Below are 22,430 nucleotides of genomic sequence, written 5' to 3' on the forward strand. Positions count from 1 at the left end.
ATGAAATATTTTGTTATTTTATATTTAATAAATGTAATATTAAAATTATCTTCATTAATAGATAAAATACATGACTGAAAAAAGCATGAAGTTTAATTAATAAACACACAGTGTCACAGGGAGTAACAAGATATGAGAATTTAACAGTTGATGACTTCAAGGAGGAAGTACCATTTTAACTATATCTTGAAGAATGAACATTTTTAAATGGTAGGAATTAGAGAAATTAGATGTATTATTACATACTAGGAAGAGGAACTATCACAAGCAATAATAAGAAAATATATGCATTTTTGGGAAAGGCAATAACCAAAATAACTAGGATACTTGGAGAAAGAAATGCCCAATATTAAAAAGTCGCACAACAATAAGGTATGTGTCTATATATAAGTATGTGTGTGTGTACCCGTGGCTCAATGCATGCAGGCATATATGTTTGAAAATTTCTGAAACAGTATGACTTTTACTAAAATATAAATAAATCGATGGAAAAATAGCTTTTTGGTTGTTACATGTTTTTGGTATGGGGGATTGAACCCACTGAGCTACATCCCCAAACCTTTTTTAAAATTTTGAGTCAGGGTCTTGCTAAGTTGCTTAGGGCTTTGCTAAATTGCTGAAGCTGGCCTCAAACTTGCAATCCTCCTGCTTCAGTCTCCCAGGTTGCTGGGATTATAGGTATGTACCACTGTACCCAGCAAAACAGTTTTAAAAGAGACCTAAAATATATATAGGAATTTACTAAAAAATAAAAGTGGCTTTTCATTGGTAGAGAAAGGACAGTTGTTCAATAAGTGGTACCAGGACAACTGGTTAGCTATTTAGAAAACAAAAGTTGAAGCCTTACCTCATCCCTTAGATTGAAAAAAATTTCAGGGGCTGGGGTTGAAGTTCAGTGTTAGAGCGCTTACCTAGTATGTGTAAGGCCCTGGGTTCAAACTCCAGCATCACGAAATTTAAAAAAAAAAAAATTAAATGGATCAAATATTTAAACATTAAAAAGATAAACTCTTTAGTATACCATGAAGAACAAAAAGCTATGAAAAATATGTTTATAATCTCAGAGTGGGAAGGCCTAAGCTTAACATACCAAGAAGTGAAAGAGAAAGGTTGATAAATTTGAGTATATATATTTTTAAATTGTACATAAGCATGTACATACATATACATACACACACAATCATAAACAGAAACAAAAGTATAAAAAGGGAAAATATTTGCAATGTCTATCACAAATAGATCAATCTCCTTAATATGCTAATTCCTCTTAAAAATAAATAAGAAAAAGATTATGTCAGGAAAGATACCAAACTAGTGGTTACCTCTCACAAGGGAGACCAACAAGAAAGTATGGAAGGGAAGGCTTTTTTTCTTCCTTCCTCCATACTGTGGATAAAACCTAGGGCCTCATACATGCTAAGCAAGTGCTCTGCCACTGAGTTATATCCCCAGGCTTTTATTTTGAGACAGGGTCTTGCTAAATTGCCCAAGTTGACCTCTAACCTGTGATCCTCCTGCCTCAGCATCCTGGATAGCTGGGATTGCAGGCATGTGCCACTGCCCTCCAAGAAGGAAAGGCTTTTAAACTTTTTTATTATACTCTTCTGTATATTTTACAATTAGCTTATATTGTATAGCAAAATATTTTAATAAGCTAGGTGACACTTTAGTTTATGCCATTATTTGAGCACATAACTAGAGGAAAAACAGTCCCATTTCTTTTCCCTTTCTCTGAGCACTGAATTTAGAAGGGGCCTTTTGTTGGTCAGCTACACTAGTCCCCCAGAGGACTATTGAAATGTGGCTTAGGGTACTTAGACCAGGCTTACTGTGGAAATATGTGGGAAGAACATTTAGCATCTGGCAAGGCAAACCAGGGGGGATTCCTTAGGACAAATGTACTGTTAACAGTCTGCCTGACATGCTTATTTTGGTGGATGTACACATCTTTTGTTTAAAGGGGTACCTCTTGGGCTGGGGTTGTGGCTCAGCAGTAGAGTACTCGCCTGGCACATGCGAAGCCCTGGGTTCGATCCTCAGCACCACATAAAAATAAATAAATAAAATAAAGATATTGTGTCGGGGCTGGGGATGTGGCTCAAGCGGAAGCGCGCTCGCCTGGCATGTGTGCGGCCCGGGTTCGATCCTCAGCACCACATACAAATAAAGATGTTGTGTCCGCCGAAAAAAAAACTAAACAATAAATATTAAAATTCTCTCTCTCTCTCTCTCTCTTTAAAAAAAAAGAAAAAAAAGATATTGTGTCAACTACAACTAAAAAAATACTTAAAAGAAAGTTTTAAAAAAATAAATAAAGGGGTACCTCTTGTTTAAATGATTTTGCAAACTGGTTTTTCCCCCCAAACTGAAAACACTCATTGCCATTATACTTTTCTTCTTCAAGTAATTAACTGACAATCAATAAATTTATTTCATTTTTTTGTGCAGTACTCGAGATTGAACCCAAGGACCTGTACAACTGGTTCAGCAAAGGCTCAACAACTGAGCTAATCCCCAGCCCTTAACAATTTCTTTAAACCCCATAACAAACTCAAGTGTAAGGGGGCAGAGTGAGAGTAAAAGGCAATAGCTCAGCACTGAAGATGCAAGCAAGAGAACTTCTGGGTCAAGGACAATTATCTCAAGAACACTATATTTGTTCTTAGGCTGCCCTGGGTCTGCAAATGACTATCAAGATATCAGTATAATTCCCCTGCAGATAACCTCTTTTTCCAACCTAGATCTCAAGGGCTTTAGCTACTCCCAGGAATTCCTACTACTCTTGGCTTGCTGGGGAAAAGAGCCCAAACAAACTTTTGCATTTTAAAAGAATGCTCTAAGGCTTCTATTATAGCTCAGTTGTAGAGCGCTTGCCTAGCATGTGTGAGGCACTGAGTTTGATCCTCAGCACCACATAAAAATAAATAAATAAAAATAAAGGTATAAAAAATACAGTAACTGGGGCTGGGGATGTGGCTCAAGTGGTAGCGCGCTCGCCTGGCGTGCGTGCGGCCCGGGTTCGATCCTCAGCACCACATACAAACAAAGATGTTGTGTCCGCCTAAAACTAAAATAAATAAATAAGTAAATATTTAAAAAAAAAAAATACAGTAACATTAAAAAAAAGAATTCTCCAATTTCCACTGTTCATATTTGTATAGGCATTTGGCATCAGCAGCAAGCTTTAAATTTAAACATCACAGAACTCTGTCCTTCAGATGTTTCTGAGTCTGAAAGCTATCTTTAAAGATTCAATTAAATGCTGCACTGGGTTGATCCTCAGCACTGAAAACATTAGGATGGGGAGGAGTAAAGAGCCCCAAACTCTGTTCCAAGTTTCAGCGCAAAATGAAAAAAAAAAGAAACGAATAGACCTAAATGGATAAGCACCAGAGGGGCATATTTTCTAGAGAGAAAATGGCAACTGGTTGCAATAGGGGTCTGAGTTTTATAGGGTTTAGTGAGAATGAATCAAAGCAGAATGTGTCAGTCAGAGAGAACAGCTGTAGATACAGCTCTGGTTCAGAGCTCATTGTTGCAGGGAAATGGTGAAAGTCTAGAGTCCCTTGTTTTCCTACTCTCCCTGGGACTCACTGTCCTTCTTTCTCCATTTTTTCCCCCATATCCTTCAAGCGCCACATAAAAATAAATAAATAAAATAAAGGTATTGTGTCCATCTACAAAAAAAAAAAGATTGAAGCCAAAAGGAAGATCTTATTCCTTTAAAACCCAGCCCATGGATATGCTTATGGAGCAGAGCAGCTGTGCTGCTGGCAGAAAGAACATATTGAAAACTCTCATGGTAATTTCCCTTCCCCCACTCAGTCCCACAGAGCCCCATCCAATTATTGCACAAAAAAAGCCTTTTTCTTATAAACTTCTCTTCCTTCTACTTCTGTATCCATGGTGGTTGGAATGAAGCAGCAGTAGTGATGGAATGTACACAGCTTTGCAAATATTCATGAGGAAATGCTTTAACACCCCCACAACTCCCCACTTTCCTAGCACATAAATGCATCAGGGAAAGAAGATACATGGAGAAACTTATAGACCTTTGTAGTTCTACAACTTAAGCATACTTGGAAAGCTTCTCAAAATAGGCAGCAAGATTCAAAAAGTAGGACCTGGGTTGTAATTCAGTTATAGAGCTTGTGCCTAGCATGCACAAAGCCCTGGGTTCCATCCCCAACACCACAAAAACAAGTAAACAAAACCCTAAAAAAACAATTTAAGAAGGCAGAGTCCTATCTTGTCTTTTATCCATCAGGTCATTAATTGATCATGAATTCCAGATGTGTAGCACTGGAAATATAGGAACAGAGCTCTGTGTGTGTGTGTGTGTGTGTGTGTGTGTGTGTGTATGAAAGCCTGAATTCTGGAGTCACACAATCAACACGAGTCTGATTGCTGATTCCACCAATCAGTTGTGTGACCTTAAGCATTTGAGCCTGTTCTTATCCCTTAAGTAGAGATAATTATATCTATTTGAAAAAAGCCAAGCCATTGAATCCTAACAGTATCTGCTCCTCTGTGAGCTCTCAAATTCCTCCTCACCTTAATTTCTTCTTTTTGGGGGGTGAGGGTTACCAGGAATTGAACTCAGGGGTACTTGACCACTGAGCCACATCCCCAGTCCATTTTATATTTTATTTAGAGACAGGGTCTCAGTTGAGACCTCGATTTTGCTGAGGCTAGCTTTGAACTCTCGATCCTCCTGCCTCAGCCTCCCAAGCTACTGGGATTACAGGCATGCACCACTGAACCCAGCTTAAATTCTTCTTTGTTTCCCTCTCCTCTTGCTCCTTTTCAGTTTAAATAACTCTTCCACCCTTTTTTTTAACCCTTTCACTAAAGCCTTCATTCATACTCCAATTTCAGTAGATATAAGAGACAGAAGGTACAAAAGAAGTAAGGGTTACAGTCCTTCTCTGTACACTTTCTGGAGGCACAGATAAAATAGATCCACCAAGTTTGATCCACTGTAAGATTTTTTAAAACTGTAAAAATAAGTCAGTGACAATTAAATGAATCCTGTGTAAAATATCTCTGTTAAAAAAAAAATAGATCACTTTCCTTCATCTTATAACAGATTAAGTCTCCCAGACTGAAACGCTGCTTCTGTGGCAGCAGTATCTAATCACAGGCTGACCACACTGTAGAACTCATAACAGGCACTCAATACTCCCCTATAATACTAAATGGGGAGAGTGAAATTCCTCACCTCAACTGAATAACGAATGGGGGATAGGTCTGATCTAAAGAACAGGATCTTTCCTTGGGATTCTGTTAGCAGCACATTAACTGACATGCTGGGACCTTTGTGTTGCAGTTCATGGGTCTACCATTAGAATAAATAGCAGGCATTTCCCTGCAACCTCAAGAACAATTCTGGCAGCTGGGATTGTGGCTCAGTGGTAGTGTGCTTGCCTAGCATGTGTGAGACACTGGTTTGATTCCCAGCACTGCATATAAATAAATGAGCAAAATAAAAGCCCATCAACTTCTAAGAAAAATATTTTTAAAATAACAACAATTCTGAACACCAAAAATTCTACAACTACTACTTTTGTATCTTGAGGTTTTCACCTTTAAAATAAGATATCTTGGGGCTGGGATTGTGGTTTAGTGTTTGAGCGCTCGAACCAGGTTCGATCCTCAGCACCACATTAAAAAAATAAATAAATAAAGGTATTGTGTTGTGTCCATCTACACCTAAAAAAATAAATATTGAAAAAAAATAAGATATCTCAAATGGTCTCCAGCATTTTTAATTTTAACATTTTGGAATTCTAAAGTCAAACTCTTTAGAAACCATATATCAGGATTCAAAAATTCTAAGTGTTCTTTTTTTGTGTGTGTGTGTGTGTGTGTGGTGCTGGGGATTGAACCCAGGGCCTTGTGCATGAGAGAAAAGCATGCCACCAACTGAGATATATCCCCTGCCCTACATGTTATTCTTCATGTCCTAATTATATAAAATTCTCTGCAATTTAATTGAAATTCTCTATTTTATCCTAATGGAAATGAAGACCAGGTGGTTCTCAAGGACCATAAACTGTAAAACTCATCATGTTCCGTATTTAGGGAGTGTTATTACCTCTCTCTTCTCATCTTTGGACCAACATTACTTCATAAATAACCCTGTGTCAAATGCATGTGAGGTATACTGTACCAATAGAAGCTTTTGTCTTGGTTCCTGCAGTCCAGCCCTTTAATCACTTTCTGGGGTCTGTGATTTCCCTCTGAAACCTCTCCAAGTTCCTGACATCCTCCCTCATGTTTAAGTTCAGACCAATGATAAATTCACCAAAGAATTTATAACTTTCTCTTTCTCAAGGCTCTTGGAGGATAGGCAATGATGTACTCTGTGTGTTTTGGGGTTTTCAGTGTACTATGGAGACCAAACAAATATAAACACAACAAGCACAATCATCTTTTTTTCTTTTCATTTTTTATACTAGTTGGACATAATACCTTTATTTTGTTTTTATGTGGTGCCTCACAAGTGCTAGGCAAGCACTCTACCAACTGAGCTCAGCCCCAGCCCAAGCACAATCATCTTTAATGATATAACTTTAATTTTGGATTCAGTGGTTATGTGGAAAAATTCTGCTCACTCACATGATTTTTTTTTTTAATAACTGGAAAAGTTCACAAGAGTTTTAGTCAAATAATAGACCTTTTTAACATAAAGATTCCAGGAGAATAGGAGCAACTGGTTTTCACAAAGGGCTGGGTAGCTTTTTGTTCCTGGATATGCTTTTTGTTGACTCAGTCTGGATTTGTTTTGAGCAGTCACAGTCGTTTGGTGGGTAAAGCTGAGCTAATGTTCCACATGGAAAGTTTTACACAACTGAACACAATACTCTTGAGCAGAGGACTTCTTCTCCAACAGATGTTCCTCACCAGGAAAAAGGGTAGTTAGTTTAATTTTCCAAGTAGAACATGCTTTTCCCAGAAGGTATCATATCCAGATTCAGGGAAGAGATTTTCAAATCAAGTTCAACTCTTGCTTCTCTTGTTTTATGATAATGTTTTTTACAACAGAGATTAAAAAAAAAAAAGCCAAAGAACTCAAGAACTAAGTATCTATTAGGAAGTTACTGGGATGGACACTTTACATAATTATTTCATTTCCTCCCCATGATAACTCTGAGGTGTGTATTACTATCACTAATGATACTAGGATGCAAAGAGGTTAGGTAATTTGTTCATCATAAATCAGCTTAATAAGTAGCTGCACCTGAATTCAAATCCAGGTGTAACCTCTGTCTTTAATATAGATCAAGTCAGATAAAATATAGGTCAAATTAAAAAAAAAAAAAAGCTTTGGCTATTTCCAAATACTAATAAAGAGTAGAAACACAATTTAGACCAATGAAGACTTGCCTTAAGAATGGGAAGCTGAGACAGTGGCGCATGCCTATAATCCCAGCATCTCAGGAGGCTGAGACAGGAGGATCCCGAGTTCAATGGCGAGGCACTAAGCAACTCAGTGAGACACTGCCTCTAAATAAAATACAAAACAGGGCTGGAGATGTGGCTTAGTGGTCAAGTGCCCCAGAGTTCCCTGGTACCAAAAAACAAACAAACAAACACAACAAAACAAAAAGAAGAATGGAAAGCTGGTGATATCAGGGTCTTGGGGTAATAGACAAGACAGGTATATGATCCCATACCATTGTCCATTCACTGTAGTCCCATAGTCTATCTGTCTCTCCCTCACAACATTTCATCTCTTCCTTTTCCCATATATTCTCTCTTTTCTTTTTCCTTTATGTACTTGGCATAGTGAAAAAGATGAACTCTGAAGAGGATGAATCAACATTGCATGATGGTTCTATGTTCAAAGTCACTTGTATTTGATCTCTATTGCACTAGAGATCAAACCCAAGGTCTTGCACATGCTAGCCAAGCTGAGCTACATCCCCAGTCCTTTAAAAAAAAATTTTTTTTAATATTTATTTTTTAGTTTTCAGCAGACACAACATCTTTGTTTGTATGTGGTGCTGAGGATCGAACTCGGGCTGCACGAATGCCAGGCGTACTACTGCTTGAGCCACATCCCCAGCCCCCCTTTTAAAAATTTTTATTTTGAGGGCTGGGATTGTGGCTCAGCGATAGAGCACTTGCCTAGCACGGGTGGGACCCAGGTTCGATCCTCAGCACCACATAAAAATAAAGCTATTGTGTTGAGTCCATCTACACCTAAAAAAATAAATATTTTAAAAAAAATAAAATAAAACAACATTTAAAAAAAAGTTTTTTTATTTTGAGACAGGATCTTACTAAGTTTTCTCAGGCTGGCCTCAGACTTGTGATACTCCTGCATTAGCCTCCTGAGTAGCAGGGATTACAAATGAGCTCCACCACACCCGGACTTAACTTCTTATTGTGTGACTTGGGCTGGTCATATAACAGCTCTAAACCTAAATTTCCTCAATTATTAAAAAGGGGGGGGGGGCATAAAATCCTCTACTCTTTAGGAAGTTAAAGTGATTAAATCAGATAATACGTGTAAGGAGATGACCAGATCACAAGTAGGCTAAGTGGGATATTTTTTTTTTTTTTTTTTTTTGGTCAAGTGACTAAAGTTAAGCATTGGCGAGGCTTAGTGGAAATTATAACAATTTAGAGTTGGACAATCCTTTATTTTTTAGTTGCACTTACTGTCTATGTGACTTCGGGCAAATTTTGTTGCCTTTCTGTGACTCAATTTCCTATTCTATAATGGAGTAAGTAATACAAATTTAACTGAATGTAAATGATGTGATAAACATTTAAATTACATTTGGTCATCAATGGCATTTTTACAAATGCCTCTTAGCAGAACTTTTGAGTATCTGATAATTTACTGTTCAATAGTTATTGACATCTAATCTATTTACTCAGGTATGTTAGCACCAAGGGCTGGAAGTGACAAAGCACTACAGAATTTAAACCTTTAATGTATCTTCTGAGGCTATGAAATAAATGCACAAAGAGGGAAGTAGAATAATATAAAGCAATGAAAAGACCACCATAAGGAAGCATGGATCCAGTCTTCCTTGGGCATTAATTGCCCATATAGCTCCATGTAATTTATATAGCTACAGTGATAAATTGGGGGGGATTGGCCTAGATTAATAAGCAATGTCTGGAGATCTTTTTTTTGCGTGGGGTGCCGTGGGGGGATACCAGGGATTGAACCTAGGGGTGCTTAACCACTGAGCCACATCCCTAACTTTATTTGTTTTAATATCTTTATTTTATTTTATGTGGTGCTGAGGATTGAACCCAGTGCCTCACGCATGCTAGGCGAGCGCCACAACCTCTGAGCCACAACCCCAGCCCTATTTTTTATTTTTGAGACAGGGTTTCACTAAGTTTCTTAGGCCCTCGCTAAATTGCTGAGGCTGGCTTTGAACTTGCAAACCTCCTGCCTCAGCCTCCCGAGTTGCTGGGATTACAGGTATGCACCACCATGCCCAGTTGGAGATGTTTCTTTCTTTTTTTTTAATATTTTTTTAGTTGTAGATGGACACAATATCTTTATTTTTATTTATTTATTTTTATGTGGTGTTGAAGATCGAACCCAGGGCCTCATGCATGCAAGGCAAGCGCTCTACCACTGAGCTACAACCCCAGCCCAGTTGCAGATGTTTCTGATTGTCACTTTTGAGGGACTGCTACTGGCATCTAGTGGGTAGAGATCAGGAATGCCACTAAATATTCTGCAGTGCACAGGACAGATTCTCACAACAAAGAATTGTTTGGTCAAAATGTCAATAATCTGGGGCTGGGGCTGTAACAGCTCAGTGGTAGAGCACCTGCCTTGCACATGTGAGGTACTGGGTTCAATCCTCAGTACCACATAAAAATAAATAAAGATATTATACCACCTACAAACTAAAAAAAAAAAAAAAAGATATTAAAAAAAAGTCACTAGTCCTGAGCTTGAGAAACCCTGGCATAAATGACTACTAAATTCCCTTCAATCTCTAAAAAAACTAAGGACTATGATAAGGCAGCACCAATACTGAATAGATGACATTCTTGTCAACATCTGTATGTGAATGGTTCCTTATAATGTTGCCTAAAATCTCCCCAAGGCTAGATATTTGGATATTCCCTCATATCCATTGGATACTTCCCTCAGATATTTGGATATCTTAAATCCATGCTACATTTCTAAAGGTGTTGACAGTCCTTCTTTTACACAAAGAAGAAACCCAGGGATGAAAAAAGCATTGATTTAAATAAGTCTGAATCAAAGTCAGAAAATGATGTGATACACACAACAGCAGAAACAAACCTCAAATACATCGTGCTAAGTGAAAGAAGCCTAACTTAAATAACTACATACTACATAAGTCCATTTACTTGATATTCTGGAACATACAAAACTGGAGAGTCAGGAAAAAGCAGTAGTTGATAGGGGCTGGGGGCAGAAAAGATAAGACCACAAAGGGGCATGAAGGAATTCCTGAGATGATGGACTGTTTAACATACTGATTGTAGTGCAGGTTACATACTTGTGTTTATCAAAACTCGTAGTTGTATGCTATACACTAAAAAGGTGAATTTTATTGTATATATCACAAAATGTGACCACAAATCCTGTAGAGAGGAGGAGCTAGATAATGTCTAAGTTCTTTTCTTTCCAAGTCCTACTACTTTATGACATTCTGCCTCTTCTACCCCTAGTGGTTTTAAAGCCACAGTAATTAGGGTAATTAACCTCAGTAATTAACTCTGGGCTCTGATTTCTGTGTGAAAGCAATGAGATCTCCTGACTGAATCATGTGGATATGAGTCCTGCCACCATTCTGGGGCTGCTGGCCGTACTCCAACCTGTGACAGAGGTTCCCTTCCTTCTTTCTCCTATCCTGATTCCTCTTAGGACCAGTGAGGGACTCGATAATTAATAAACAAACCAGAATAAACCTCAGGAGACACTGGTTTTATCTCTCTGCACAGGCTTCCTGTCTGGATTCCATTTGATCTTTCCATTAACTTTAAAATCAGGCAATAGAAGAATCATTTAGGAATTCTCCTCCTCCATGGTCTTTTGGGCTTCCACTAGATACTTACACAATTAAGCCATGTAAATGTAAATTAAGCCTCACACAAAATACATATCCAAGCTTGTTGACACTAATATACATATATATGTTTTGTTTAAACACATATACATGCTCCAAGATTACCGATTTATCACATTTTACATAAATAGCTAATTATTCTTATGTATGTACATTAAGGCCATAGGTGTGCCATGGCTAGGGAGCTCTGAAACAGCTATCAGAATGTTATTTTCTGCTAAGAGACCATTCATTATTTTTTTGCCACAAATACAGTCACAGTGGTGGACTGATGTAGGTGTGGTGAACTGATACATCCTCTTACTGAGTCAATTCCTTTCCTGGCTCTTCTTGGAAGTTTTCAATGGAAAAGTTACAAATATCAGTAACCAGATATCTTATCCGTATTGAATGCTGAGATAAAAATCAAGGACTAAAACTGGCAATGGTGGTAGTAGTGGGCTCCCCAGTGGCATGCCAGTGTCTCCCAGGCACCATGGCTAGTGGCAGTGCTGGGAAGCCCACTGGTGAGCTAGCTTCTTTGGCTCCTGTGAGCACGGTAGGTGGGGCCAGCTCGCAGCTGCAGAAGATGCTGCTTTTCAGCTGCGACCACTGCAAGGGCAAGATGTGGCTGATGGCTGACCTGCTGTTGCTGTTGAACAAGGCTTAGTAGGTGCTCTTCAAGGGCCCAGTCTCCTCTTGTGACGGTGCAGAGTCCTTTGAGCAGCACCAGGACACCATCAACGCTCACCAAGGCTCTCTCCACTCTCACTCACGATGATGTTCAGAGTCAGCCTTACCCAGGCCTCTTTGGAGAGGCCAGGGGCAGTCTAGCAGAACTGGGTGACCTGATGGTGTTGCTGACCTAGTGCTCAGCCCAGGCTGCCTATCTGGCTGCAGTGGCCACATCAGGCATGCAACCTGTACATCCAAGCCTGGTGGACACTACACACTGCTGCCAAAAGTTGGAGCAGAGCTGCACGGTGCTACCAGCCTCTCCACTGACCAATATGACTCCACAGCTGCTGCTGGGGGTGTCAGGGCCTGTTGTGCAACCTCAAATTCCTGACAGACACATGCGCCCTGGCCAGTGACAAGTCACTGGAGTGATTTTGGCAGAAGCAGTTCAAGCTGGGGGTCAAGTGCATGAGTACGAGTGCATTGGCGCTGCTGGCCTGTGTATGGGTAAAGGTGGTACCCAGTGAACTGGCAAGCAGCCACTGCTCACTCTTCATTGGGCCCTGTGAGTGTGCTGGTAGATTTTACCACTGAGCCGCAGTTCCTGGGTCGTGTGGGAGCTGTGAGTGCTGAGGGCAAGGTGATGCAGACCTTTGCTCTGGGTGGTGTCATGACCATGGGGTTGGCCTGCGTGCTTCTGACCCAGTGCCTTAGGGATCTGTTGCAGCACCCTGAAGGGGGCGCCAAGATGTCGGACCACAGAAGAGGCTGAGGAACAGAGCCTGTGCAGTATCTGAAGACTACTGTCCTACTGTCTCAGGTTTTAAGATAGAGGTCTCTTAAAGTATTTTACCACCAGTGAATTCCAATTCTGTGAATTAGCAACCCCACTCCATTCCCCTTCTTCTACCCCCAGGCTAAAGGAAGATTTATTCTATGCCCCTCTCCATTTATACCAAAAACAGATAGGTGACCCCTCCCCCACACATTAAATGCCCAAAAGGAATCTTCCAGAAGTCAGGGCCAGGCACATGCACGAAAGAGTGTCAAACAGCCCACACAGGAGTGGGGAATAAAAAATGGGTAATCTGCTGGCTGTAGTTTTACTCCTATACCCCACCCGTCTGTCAACTGAATTTTATTATTAATTGGGCAGGGAAAAGGTCAGGGTTCATTTCTTCTTTTTTATTTTAATAAAAAATAAATGCCCTTAGATATGGATGTAGCTATCTTTTTTTGTATGTTGTTATTTTTTGAAGCAGTCGTGTTGAATTAGGAGTATACTTGGTGTGGAAAGAGTATGATTTTGCCATGTGATTTGCAAATGGGAGTAAAGCAAAAATGAGCTTGTTTTATTTAATTATTTATTTTTTTGTGGTGCTGGGGATTGAACCCAGGGCCTTGTGCATGCAAGGCAAGCACTCTACTGACTGAGCTATATCCCCAGCCCCAGTGTGTTTTATCTTTTAACTTACACCATAGAGTGATTTTTCCCCCCCAGTGTCAACTTTTTACCTTGCATGTACTGGAGTATTTATTTCATCTATTAAAATGTTCTGTTTCTTTAAAAAAAACCAAAAATCAAAAGGGCCATAAGACAAGTGTGAACCTGCCAGTGTCCTCAAGGTCTAAAGGACAGAGAAAACCTGGTAGGGGTTAAGTAATGTCTACAGTTTACTTTTCTGCTGAGTATTTACAACAAACACATTGATACAAAGGCAAGGTGCTCATATTATAACAGAAGGGGCCCAAAGAGACAACAAATCCCATAGTGGGCATAGGGTCTTTTTCTATAGGTTCTTCATAGAAGGGAAGAATGGAGAAATTACACTTCCATGATTTAGAACTATCCAGTCATTATTAGCAGTTTGCATTAGCTGAAAATCAGTACTATTTCCCTTGAGTAATTCAGACTTGATAATATTGTTCCATTGGCATAATTATAAAAAGTTTCACAAAAGACAAATACTTGGTAGAAAACAGACTCTGACTTTTTATTCAAAGGCAATAGTTGTACAGGTCTCCCCTCAAATTATTACCAATGGTACTTACTGAGAATATATTCCTATAGTGTTTTTTTTTTCTTTAGAATATATAATTATACAAAACCATGAAAGGTCAAATAAATGTTGTCTTTTTAAATTTTAGGGATAGACTTTCACAGTGTACCCTATGGCTGTTGTCTATAGTCATAGAATTGAAAGAGGAAAGGCTTGCTGATCAACATGGGGACTGAAAGGAGGCCTTTAACAGTGCTCAAAGCAGTAGCATGTTGCATCTTCCCAGAAACAAAAATGTCCTGTAGACCCACTGCCAGGCTTCCAATTGTGTTAGAAAACTGAGAGGGCCAAGAACTATGAGGTACATGAAGAGTGACTAAAAGCTCAGCTGGCAAAGATTTGGCTGGTCCTCCCAATCCTCAGGCAATAGATCAATAGGATTTGCCTCCTACATACCTAGCAGGCTCAAAAACTAGCAGTCTAGCCATTTTCCACTCTACCTAGGAGCATAAGTATAATCCTAAGGCTCAAAGATGATACTAGCTTCTTAGATTCTTCAGCCCTTCTACTGCACACAAGTCAAGACCATGTTTGAGGTGAGTTCCATTCACTTATCATAGGATCAAACACCCTCTGAGCTAACTAATATCCACTTAAATCTTGCTGAGGCCCAAGCCTATAAAGATAAAAGCCAGTTTCCATGTCCTGATCAAGTAGTCTTTTCCCACTTCCTGTGCTCCTTCTGGACCTGATGCCTCTTACCACCATTTCTCAGCCCAAAACACCATTAGTTTCTGACCAAAGTGAAAAATAGCCAGGTCCCATATTCTATGCTAATTTACTACATCCAGTTATGAAGAATTGAGAAGACATACAATGAGATTTCTGCATTTGAAATAAGTTTCTTTTATTAACACTACCATAGAAATGATTACTTGACAAGGTTAATGGTTTTAGTATGTTTGCTTTAAGCAGTGCTGGGGATCACATCCAGAGCATCTATGCTAGGCAAGCAGTCTATCACTGAGCCACAATTCAAGGCCATCAATGGTCTTTTGATGCACTGGAGCTTTTTTCCTTTTAAATTCATCAGTTTGTATTAAAATTTAAAGTACCATTACAATACTTACAATTGGCGCAATTATGCCATAAGGACTATGACAAGTATCTTTATAATAAACATCTTAAAAGAGAAGGACTAAAGAAAGGAAAGTGACAAATGACATTACCACATCCTGAGATGCATACTGAGGGTCTTCTGGGTTAACTGACCAGTAGCAATAATCAAAGCTGAATGCCACAACCTTCTCCCGGGAGTCTCCAAAGCTATCTGGTCGATCATCCACCTAAAATCAAACATAGAATCCAATGTCTTCTTTACTATAATATCAGACACAGGCCAGTGGCACTTGATCACTCCATATTATAACTAGAGAGACCTGGACTGGTCGCAGAATGTTTATGAAACCTAGTGTCAAAAGAAAAAAATGTAACAGGGCTGAGGGATATAGCTCAGTTGTTAGAGTGCTTGCCTCGCATGCACAAGGCCCTGGGTTCAATCTCCAGCACCACAAAAAAAAAAAAAAAAAAAAAAAAGGTAACTTTTATCTTCACTTTAATAGGTACAAATAAAGTCCCACAGAACTAAATCAACGTATCATTCTATCATGTGTCTGTTTTCATTAGTAACAACCATAGGAGATACAGGACAGCTTGAGAGAGAAAGTCTCTCCCTCTCCAGGCATCTTAATCACTATCTATGTATCTTCTGTAGAGTAGACTGAGAGCACATGAATAGTAAGTAGTTCTGCCTCTAGACCTGGCAGACTGCACCAAGCTGGAGCTTTCACTGAAGTTCCTGGGTACTCACCCCCAGTGAATTAGAAACCATGTTGGACAGAAGAGATAGGAACAATCCAACTGCCCAAGGAAGACCCAAAGTTGGAACTGCACTGAATTCTGAGTACTCTGCGGAGAATGCATTACTCACAGAAGTACCTTGTGTTAATATTTAAAATTCAGACTCTGAACAGGGAAAGAACCTAGCCATCAAAAACCATAGAAGCATCCCTGAATGCAGTGTTTCATGCCTGTAATCCCAGAAACTTGGGAGACTGAGGTGAAGAATTGCAAGTTTAAGGCCAGCCTGGACAACGTAGTGAGACCTGTCTCAAAATAAAAATAAAAACTGCTGGGGATCGCCAGTACTTTTTAAAAAAAAAAAAAACTGCAGAAGAATGAGGTTATCAGAATGAGTAAGACATTGTTAGTGGACAACTGACCTTAGGGAAATAAGCAGCCAGGGAGGTATTTAGAGGGCAGATTAAAGTTTGATCTTGGATAAGATTTATTCTTAAGAACCAAAATATGAGATCTCAGAACAAAACAGCTGAAGTGATTAGGCAATAGAGATATAAATAAGAGACAGCAAAGAATAAAATAAAAGGATCTTTATTTCCAGGGAGCTCATTTTGAAAGTCTGACAGTCCCATTCTCTTTCAGTGGGGAGTTATTGAAAAAGAAAACAAATCACATCACAGAAATGACTGAAGTGGGCATGGTTCTAAAGCCTGGAGTCCAGATAATCCTCACAATTGCCACTCAATGTCCTCAGCTCTTAGGAGTGCTGGCTTCCACTTGCAAGCTGATTATGGTAGTACTCACATGGTTGAGTACTACCATAATGCACTGTCTCTCTCCACTCTTCAAAGTTCACAAAGGGAAGAACCCTTCCATTATCTGCTAGTCTGATAAATAGTGGAAAGGATGGAGGAAATTAACTCTAGGAATGGGTAAGGCAGGGGAAGGAAATTTTCCATATCTGACCAATTGTGAATCAAAGTTTAGTCAGATCTGTGAAAGAAAACCTGTAACAAGACTCAGGGTTGTGAATGACTCCCTTCTGGGATCTGAAGGCTATTACTTGGATCTCAGTATGGCAAAAGTAAATCTTGCATTATCAGGTACGTTCTAAAATAACTAATAATGTCTCTTGATAAAATGATATCAGTTGAGAGGCTTGGGACAAAGTCTGACAGATGTGGTGGTGTACACTTGTAATCCCAGAGGCTTGGGAGGCGGAGCAGGAGGATCATGAGTTCAAAGCCAGCCTCAGCAAAAAACGAGGCGCTAAGCAACTCAGTGAGACCCTGTCTTTAAATAAATAAAATACAAAATAGGGCTGGGGATGTGGCTCAGTGGTAGAGTGCCCCTGAGTTCAATCCCTAGTACCCACCACCCCACCCCACCCGCCAAAAACAACTCTGATGGTCAGATGAGTTAAACAGACATACAGATTGCCCTGGCATGATTTAAGGTAGTCACAGCCTCCATAACATCCTCAGTGTTTATTTTCAAAGCAGTTACCAGTTCCCAAAATAGCTGCATCAAATGTATACATATATACATATACATACATATACATACACATACATAGACACACACACATTTTTTTTTCCCTGCCAGTACTTGGGATTGAAAGCAGGGCCTTACACATGCCAGGCAAGTGCTCCACCATGTAGCTACATCCCAGTCCTTTTTATTTATTTTTTAAGTTTTGAGACTGAGTCTTCCTAAGTTGCCCAGGCTAGCCTAGAACTTGCACTTCTCCTGCTTCAGCCTCCTGAGTAGCTAGGTTTACAAGCATGTACCACCATGCCCACCTCTATTCGCTATGTGATAGAACTTAGGCTGTAGTAGCCCACATCCCCTGGCTTTTTTGACTTATTTTAAAATTTTTTTTTTTTTTTTTTTTTTTTAAATATTTATTTTTTAGTTATCGATGGACACAACATCTTTGTTTGTATGTGGTGCTGAGGATCGAACCCGGGCCGCACGCATGCCAGGCGAGCGCGCTACCGCTTGAGCCACATCCCCAGCCCTTAAAATTTGCTTTATTATTGGTCCAGGGTCGTCTTACAATTTTCCTTATATGATCCTCTCTCCCCCTTCTACATACATTCACATATACATTTTCACCCCAGAAACCCCTGTAATAATTTTAAGTCCTCAGTGGAAAGCAAATAGAAAATAATTTCAGGTTTACCTTTAAATTCCTGATCTTTGCCACTTTGTCATCAACTTCCACAATGATTCTTCCCCCTTCTTTGGTCTCTCTGGAAACAAGAACCAAAACCATATGAGAATAAACATTACTTTAAAAAAAAATCATAGAGAAGCTCAGATCAGCACTAGGGGGACAAAATGTTTCCCTATTGCTATAGCCATAAGTCAAGGACCTGTCTCCATAAAAAAGCTATAAGCATCGTATCAAGCATCACAGTATGCTTCTCTAGATCATTACAGTTTAATTCTGGAACACCTAATAGTCACGACTTATTAGGTACTATATTAGGTGCACGATTTATTGTACTTCATCTTATTTATCCTCATACTCTTCTGATAAAACTTCTTAACATATTTTCACCTTTACAGATGAAACACTAAATCTTAAAGAAAATTACATTACTTGTCCAAGGTCACACAACCAGCAAGGGTAGAACTAGGATTTAAATCCAAATTTGTCTGAACATAAAGCCTGAGCTTTTAACTATAGCTTGGAAATCAGGCTTGGAAATCTTAGAAAGTATTCCTAGCCCAGCACACAACATGGTATAATCTTTAATCTTCTCTGGGATTTGAGCAGGGGTATGAAAAAGGTATTGGAGTCTTCTCTGGTGAGATACTGAGACATTTTTCCCAAATCCTTTCCTTAAATCTTCTTACAGCAGAATGAGAGCCAAAATCCTTAAAAATCTTTCTATGTTGCAGTTACGTGGTAACACTGCTAACACTAACTCTTGTTCATTCCTTATGGTTAAAGGTTGTGAACAGGAATAAGCCATAGGCTGCCTACATCAAATTATGGGGGATTAAGAGAAGGCCTAGTTAATTCAAATTTATGATTGGGGGGCAGGAATAACAAATTACATTATAACAAGATTGCCAGGTGGCTTTTACGTATACTATAATTTGGTAACTACTGCCCTAAAAAGGAACAGAACAAAATTGTTGTCACTTGGTATTTATTCCTTTGAAAAACTTAAAAAAAAAAAAAAACAGCTAAGTACAGGATACAGATGAATAAAAATAGTCACTAAAACTCAGAGCTAACGCTTTATTAGACACTTAAAATGAGCCAGGTTCTAAATATTTTTAATGTATTTTTTTAATTTTCATAAAAAATATGAAGCAGTTCTCCCTATTTTATAGTTTAAGAGAAAAAAAAAAACAGAAAAGCTATTCACTGTATGAGAAGTAATTTTTCACAGGTCAGGATGGACTGCTGCAGAGTCTACAGAATTGGCAGAACCATTCAATACTGAATGGTTTTAGATTGAAAAATGAAAGTAACTCACAATAACAAAGAGAATTTCTGATTATGGGAAACAACTGTGTGGTAAAGGGGATGACATCAAAATTATTTCCTATGTTATTTTATTCAGGGTTCGTTATTTGGTCCTGCTAAAGAGCACTTGAGAAAGAGGTATAACTTCCCTGTAATCTCAGGAAGCAGCAATGTGGTTTAGTGAATCAAATCTTCGCTGTTTGCTTTTAGACCTTAAACAAGATTATTTCCTTATCTAGAAAAACAAAAAATGTAAACTTGGGTCAGATGATCTCCAGAATTTCTTCCCAAGTACAACATAAGATCCAATGACTTTGTTAACTGAATCTGTGCCAATGACTTATTTGAAGGGTGAAACAAACCACACAATCAGCATATTCCCCACATGGAGAACAGCCTTGATGAAGACAGTGGAAGTTAACACCTTGGGGCACATCTATCATCTCTGTAGGATTCTGTGGGAAGAGGAGAGTCATTTAGATTCTCAGTTGGGATTGAATTGGATTTTTCTGTATCTGTGCCTGAATCTCTGGTCCTGAAACTCCAGCCTGCTACAATCTACTCACACCTCAAGGTCAACAGTCTTGGCATTCTACCACTTACTCTCAAAGCACTTCACTTGAGCTAAAAGTAAGTTTTTGTCCTCTTCTTTCCACTTTTGTTGGATGAGATAAAGTTATTCTCTATCATGGATGTAAATAATAACAACCCAATTTCAACATCATTTTCTTAATCTAATCCATGGTATTTATTTATTTATTTATTTATTTATTTTTTTAATTTTTTATTGTTGGCTGTTCAAAACATTACATAATTCTTGATATATCATATTTCACACTAATCCATGGTATTTAAAATTCCTAATTCCTAAAGAACTAAGAAGTTACTACTAGGAGTGGTCAATGTTGTTACCCTGAGAATCCTAAAAGAACAGTTTTGAAAAAAGAGGATTTTTACCAGAGGCTATTTCCAGGACAGCAGCTACACCTATGAATTCCTAGTTTTAAATCACATCCAGTTATGCAGAAGGCAGATGTCATAAGCCATTTACCAACCCAAACACAGCAGTTTAGGTACCTGCTGCTTTTCTTTCTTCATAGTACCTCTTTTGCCTTCTTCCTATTCTCTTTTCTCTCTCCTTCCTGCTTCTTATTGCTCTTACAATTTTTCTGTCAATTACAAGACTTCAAAGTCAATCACCTTTATATGAAACCAATGTAATTAACCAATTGCACCAAATTTTGTTTTGGGAGACAATGTCTTTCTTTTTGTTTTGCAGGGCTGGAGATTGAATCCAGTACCTTGTACATGCTAGCCAACCACTCTACCATTAAGCTGTATGCCCAGCTTAAGACAATGCCTTTTTTGACTTTTCTATGCAATTATCAAGTCATCTTATGTCCTTGAAAATTTAAAATTTCTCAAATAATTCCAATATGTGCCTCTGGTTCCCAACCACACTCTGCCAATTTTATTGCCTATCACTTACCTCCCTCCACACCAACCCTCTCTCAACCAAAACTAATCTGTTTCCAATAGCCTAAATATTTTTCTTTTGGTGTTCTTACTCCTTCAGAGGCCCTCTGCACTTTCTCTACCTGTTAGCAAACTAAAAGATCTTTAAAAAACAGTTTGAGGGGCTGGGATTGTGACTCAGTGGTAGAGCGCTTGCCTAGCACATGTGAGGCACTGGGTTCGATCCTCAGTACCACATAAAAATAAAATAAAGGTATCGTGTTCACCTACAACTAAAAATATATTAAAATAAATAGATAAAACAAAATTTAAAAAAAAACAGTTCGAACACCAACTCTTCTACAAAGTCTTACCTTACTCTCCAAATATATGAGTAAAAAAAAAAAAATAGTGGAAAAGAGAAGAAAATATGTGGATGGATTCAGGAAGCCTCAAGGGCTTAAAGTTGCAAGATCAGGTTCATCCCTGAGGAGCTAGGGATGTGGAAGAAAAAGATTAGAGTAACTTCCTTCACTTCAATTCTGTCTTTGATCAGATCAGCTGTTGAGCGCAAACTAAAACCACCATCTCTCTGGGCCTCAATTTTCCTCTCAAGTCCTCGCAGAGGAAAACCATGTACACCCTTTTGTCTCAGTCCTCTAGGGTTACATCAAGAAGTGTGACAGACTGCCACCTCTCCAAATCCTTCACAACCTGTAGAATGAGAAAGGCCCAATCCCGTGCATCAAGACTTGAGCCATGGTCCCTAGAAACTCCAAGCTGGCAGGACGCCAGGACACTGCGCACACAACGCGCCGCTCTCGTGAGGCCGCCAGGGAACTGCTATCCTCCAGGTCACAACAAGAAATTTCGACTCCAGGCCTGTTTCGCCAAGCCTTTACGGCTTCCGGACCCTGGGTCCCTGGGTCACTTTGTGTTTTATTTCCCCGCGCCAGAAAAGTGGGGCCCTTGCGCTCCTCTGAATTCTCTTGACGCCTCAGGCGCCCCCTCCTGCCCAGACTCACCGCTCGTTGAGGGGCCGGACCCTCACGGCCACCTGCACATTCGCCATCCTTCGGTTACAACTCAATCCCCGGAGGTCAGTCCAGTCTAGGCATCCCTAGCCCAGCCTAGCCCAGCCTAGCCAGGGCCAAGCCCAGCCCCACCCCCCAGCCGACCCCGCCCGCCCCACGCGCCTCTCGGGACACCCACGCCCAAATCCGCGCCACTGCCCAAGAGAGGCGGTGCCGCTGAGCCTTAGCCAATCCGGAGCCAGGTAGGCACGCTCGGCCCCGCCCCTCCTCGTCTACCCCCTCCCTCCTCCCCCGCGCCGCGGCAGCTGGCTGGAGGTGTCCGCAGAGTTCAGGCCTGACCCTGCGGCGCGGAGGCCTTTGTTCTCGGACTTGGAGATCGTGCTATACTCAAGTAAATCCATTAAATTTTTATTAATGTTCAAACGTTTATAATTTGCCAAGCATTTTTATTCGTTATGCTGGCCTGATATGTCAATGCTGCGGCAAAAAAGAAACGGGCAGAAACTGCTTTCCAGCAAGGAGTATTCGGAGTATGAAGAGGAGTTTTAGTGCTGAGGAGCTCCATTGTACCAGAACCTCAAGGCCACCTTGGCAGTGTTTGTAGCAGTAGAGGAAATGCCGTCTTATCAGAATTAGTTTACTAATTTATCCAAGAAATACTATTGCATAGCTACAAAGTGTCGCGCACTGATTTAAAGCCCAGACACAGTGACACAACAAAACAATGTACCTGCCTTCTTGTAAATTACAATCTGCAGGGAAGGAAAAGGGGACAAACACCTAATATATAACATATAAATATATAAATGGTTCTGCTTAGTGCAGTGAAAAAAACAAAAAAAAAGGCGGGCGG

General features: G+C 39.7%; 1 protein-coding gene and 1 pseudogene across 8 annotated transcripts in view; one reads left to right on the plus strand and one right to left on the minus strand.

Annotated features, from left to right (window-relative positions):
- Positions 1-21,716, minus strand: part of Stard9 (StAR related lipid transfer domain containing 9) — a 135,893-nt gene extending 114,177 nt beyond the window's left edge. For 7 of the 8 annotated variants that reach the window (XR_007343901.1, XM_048793446.1, XM_015480760.2 and 4 more), the window contains exons 1-3: positions 21,569-21,716; positions 17,787-17,856; positions 14,971-15,087 (exon numbers count right to left, since the gene is read on the minus strand). Coding sequence is in view for 6 of the 8 variants with exons in the window: in XM_048793446.1 (XP_048649403.1) it covers positions 14,971-15,087; positions 17,787-17,856; positions 21,569-21,615 (234 nt within the window). In the remaining 2 variants the exon portion in view is untranslated. Of the gene's footprint in view, positions 1-14,970; positions 15,090-17,786; positions 17,857-21,568 lie in introns of those variants that run through there. The other variant, XM_048793447.1, reaches the window with a different exon arrangement.
- LOC107137641 lies at positions 11,560-12,584 on the plus strand (annotated as a pseudogene).
- Positions 21,717-22,430: the final 714 nt, after the last annotated feature.

The sequence above is a fragment of the Marmota marmota genome, unplaced genomic scaffold, assembly GCF_001458135.2.
Source record: "Marmota marmota marmota unplaced genomic scaffold, marMar, whole genome shotgun sequence".
Classification (NCBI taxonomy): domain Eukaryota; kingdom Metazoa; phylum Chordata; class Mammalia; order Rodentia; family Sciuridae; genus Marmota; species Marmota marmota.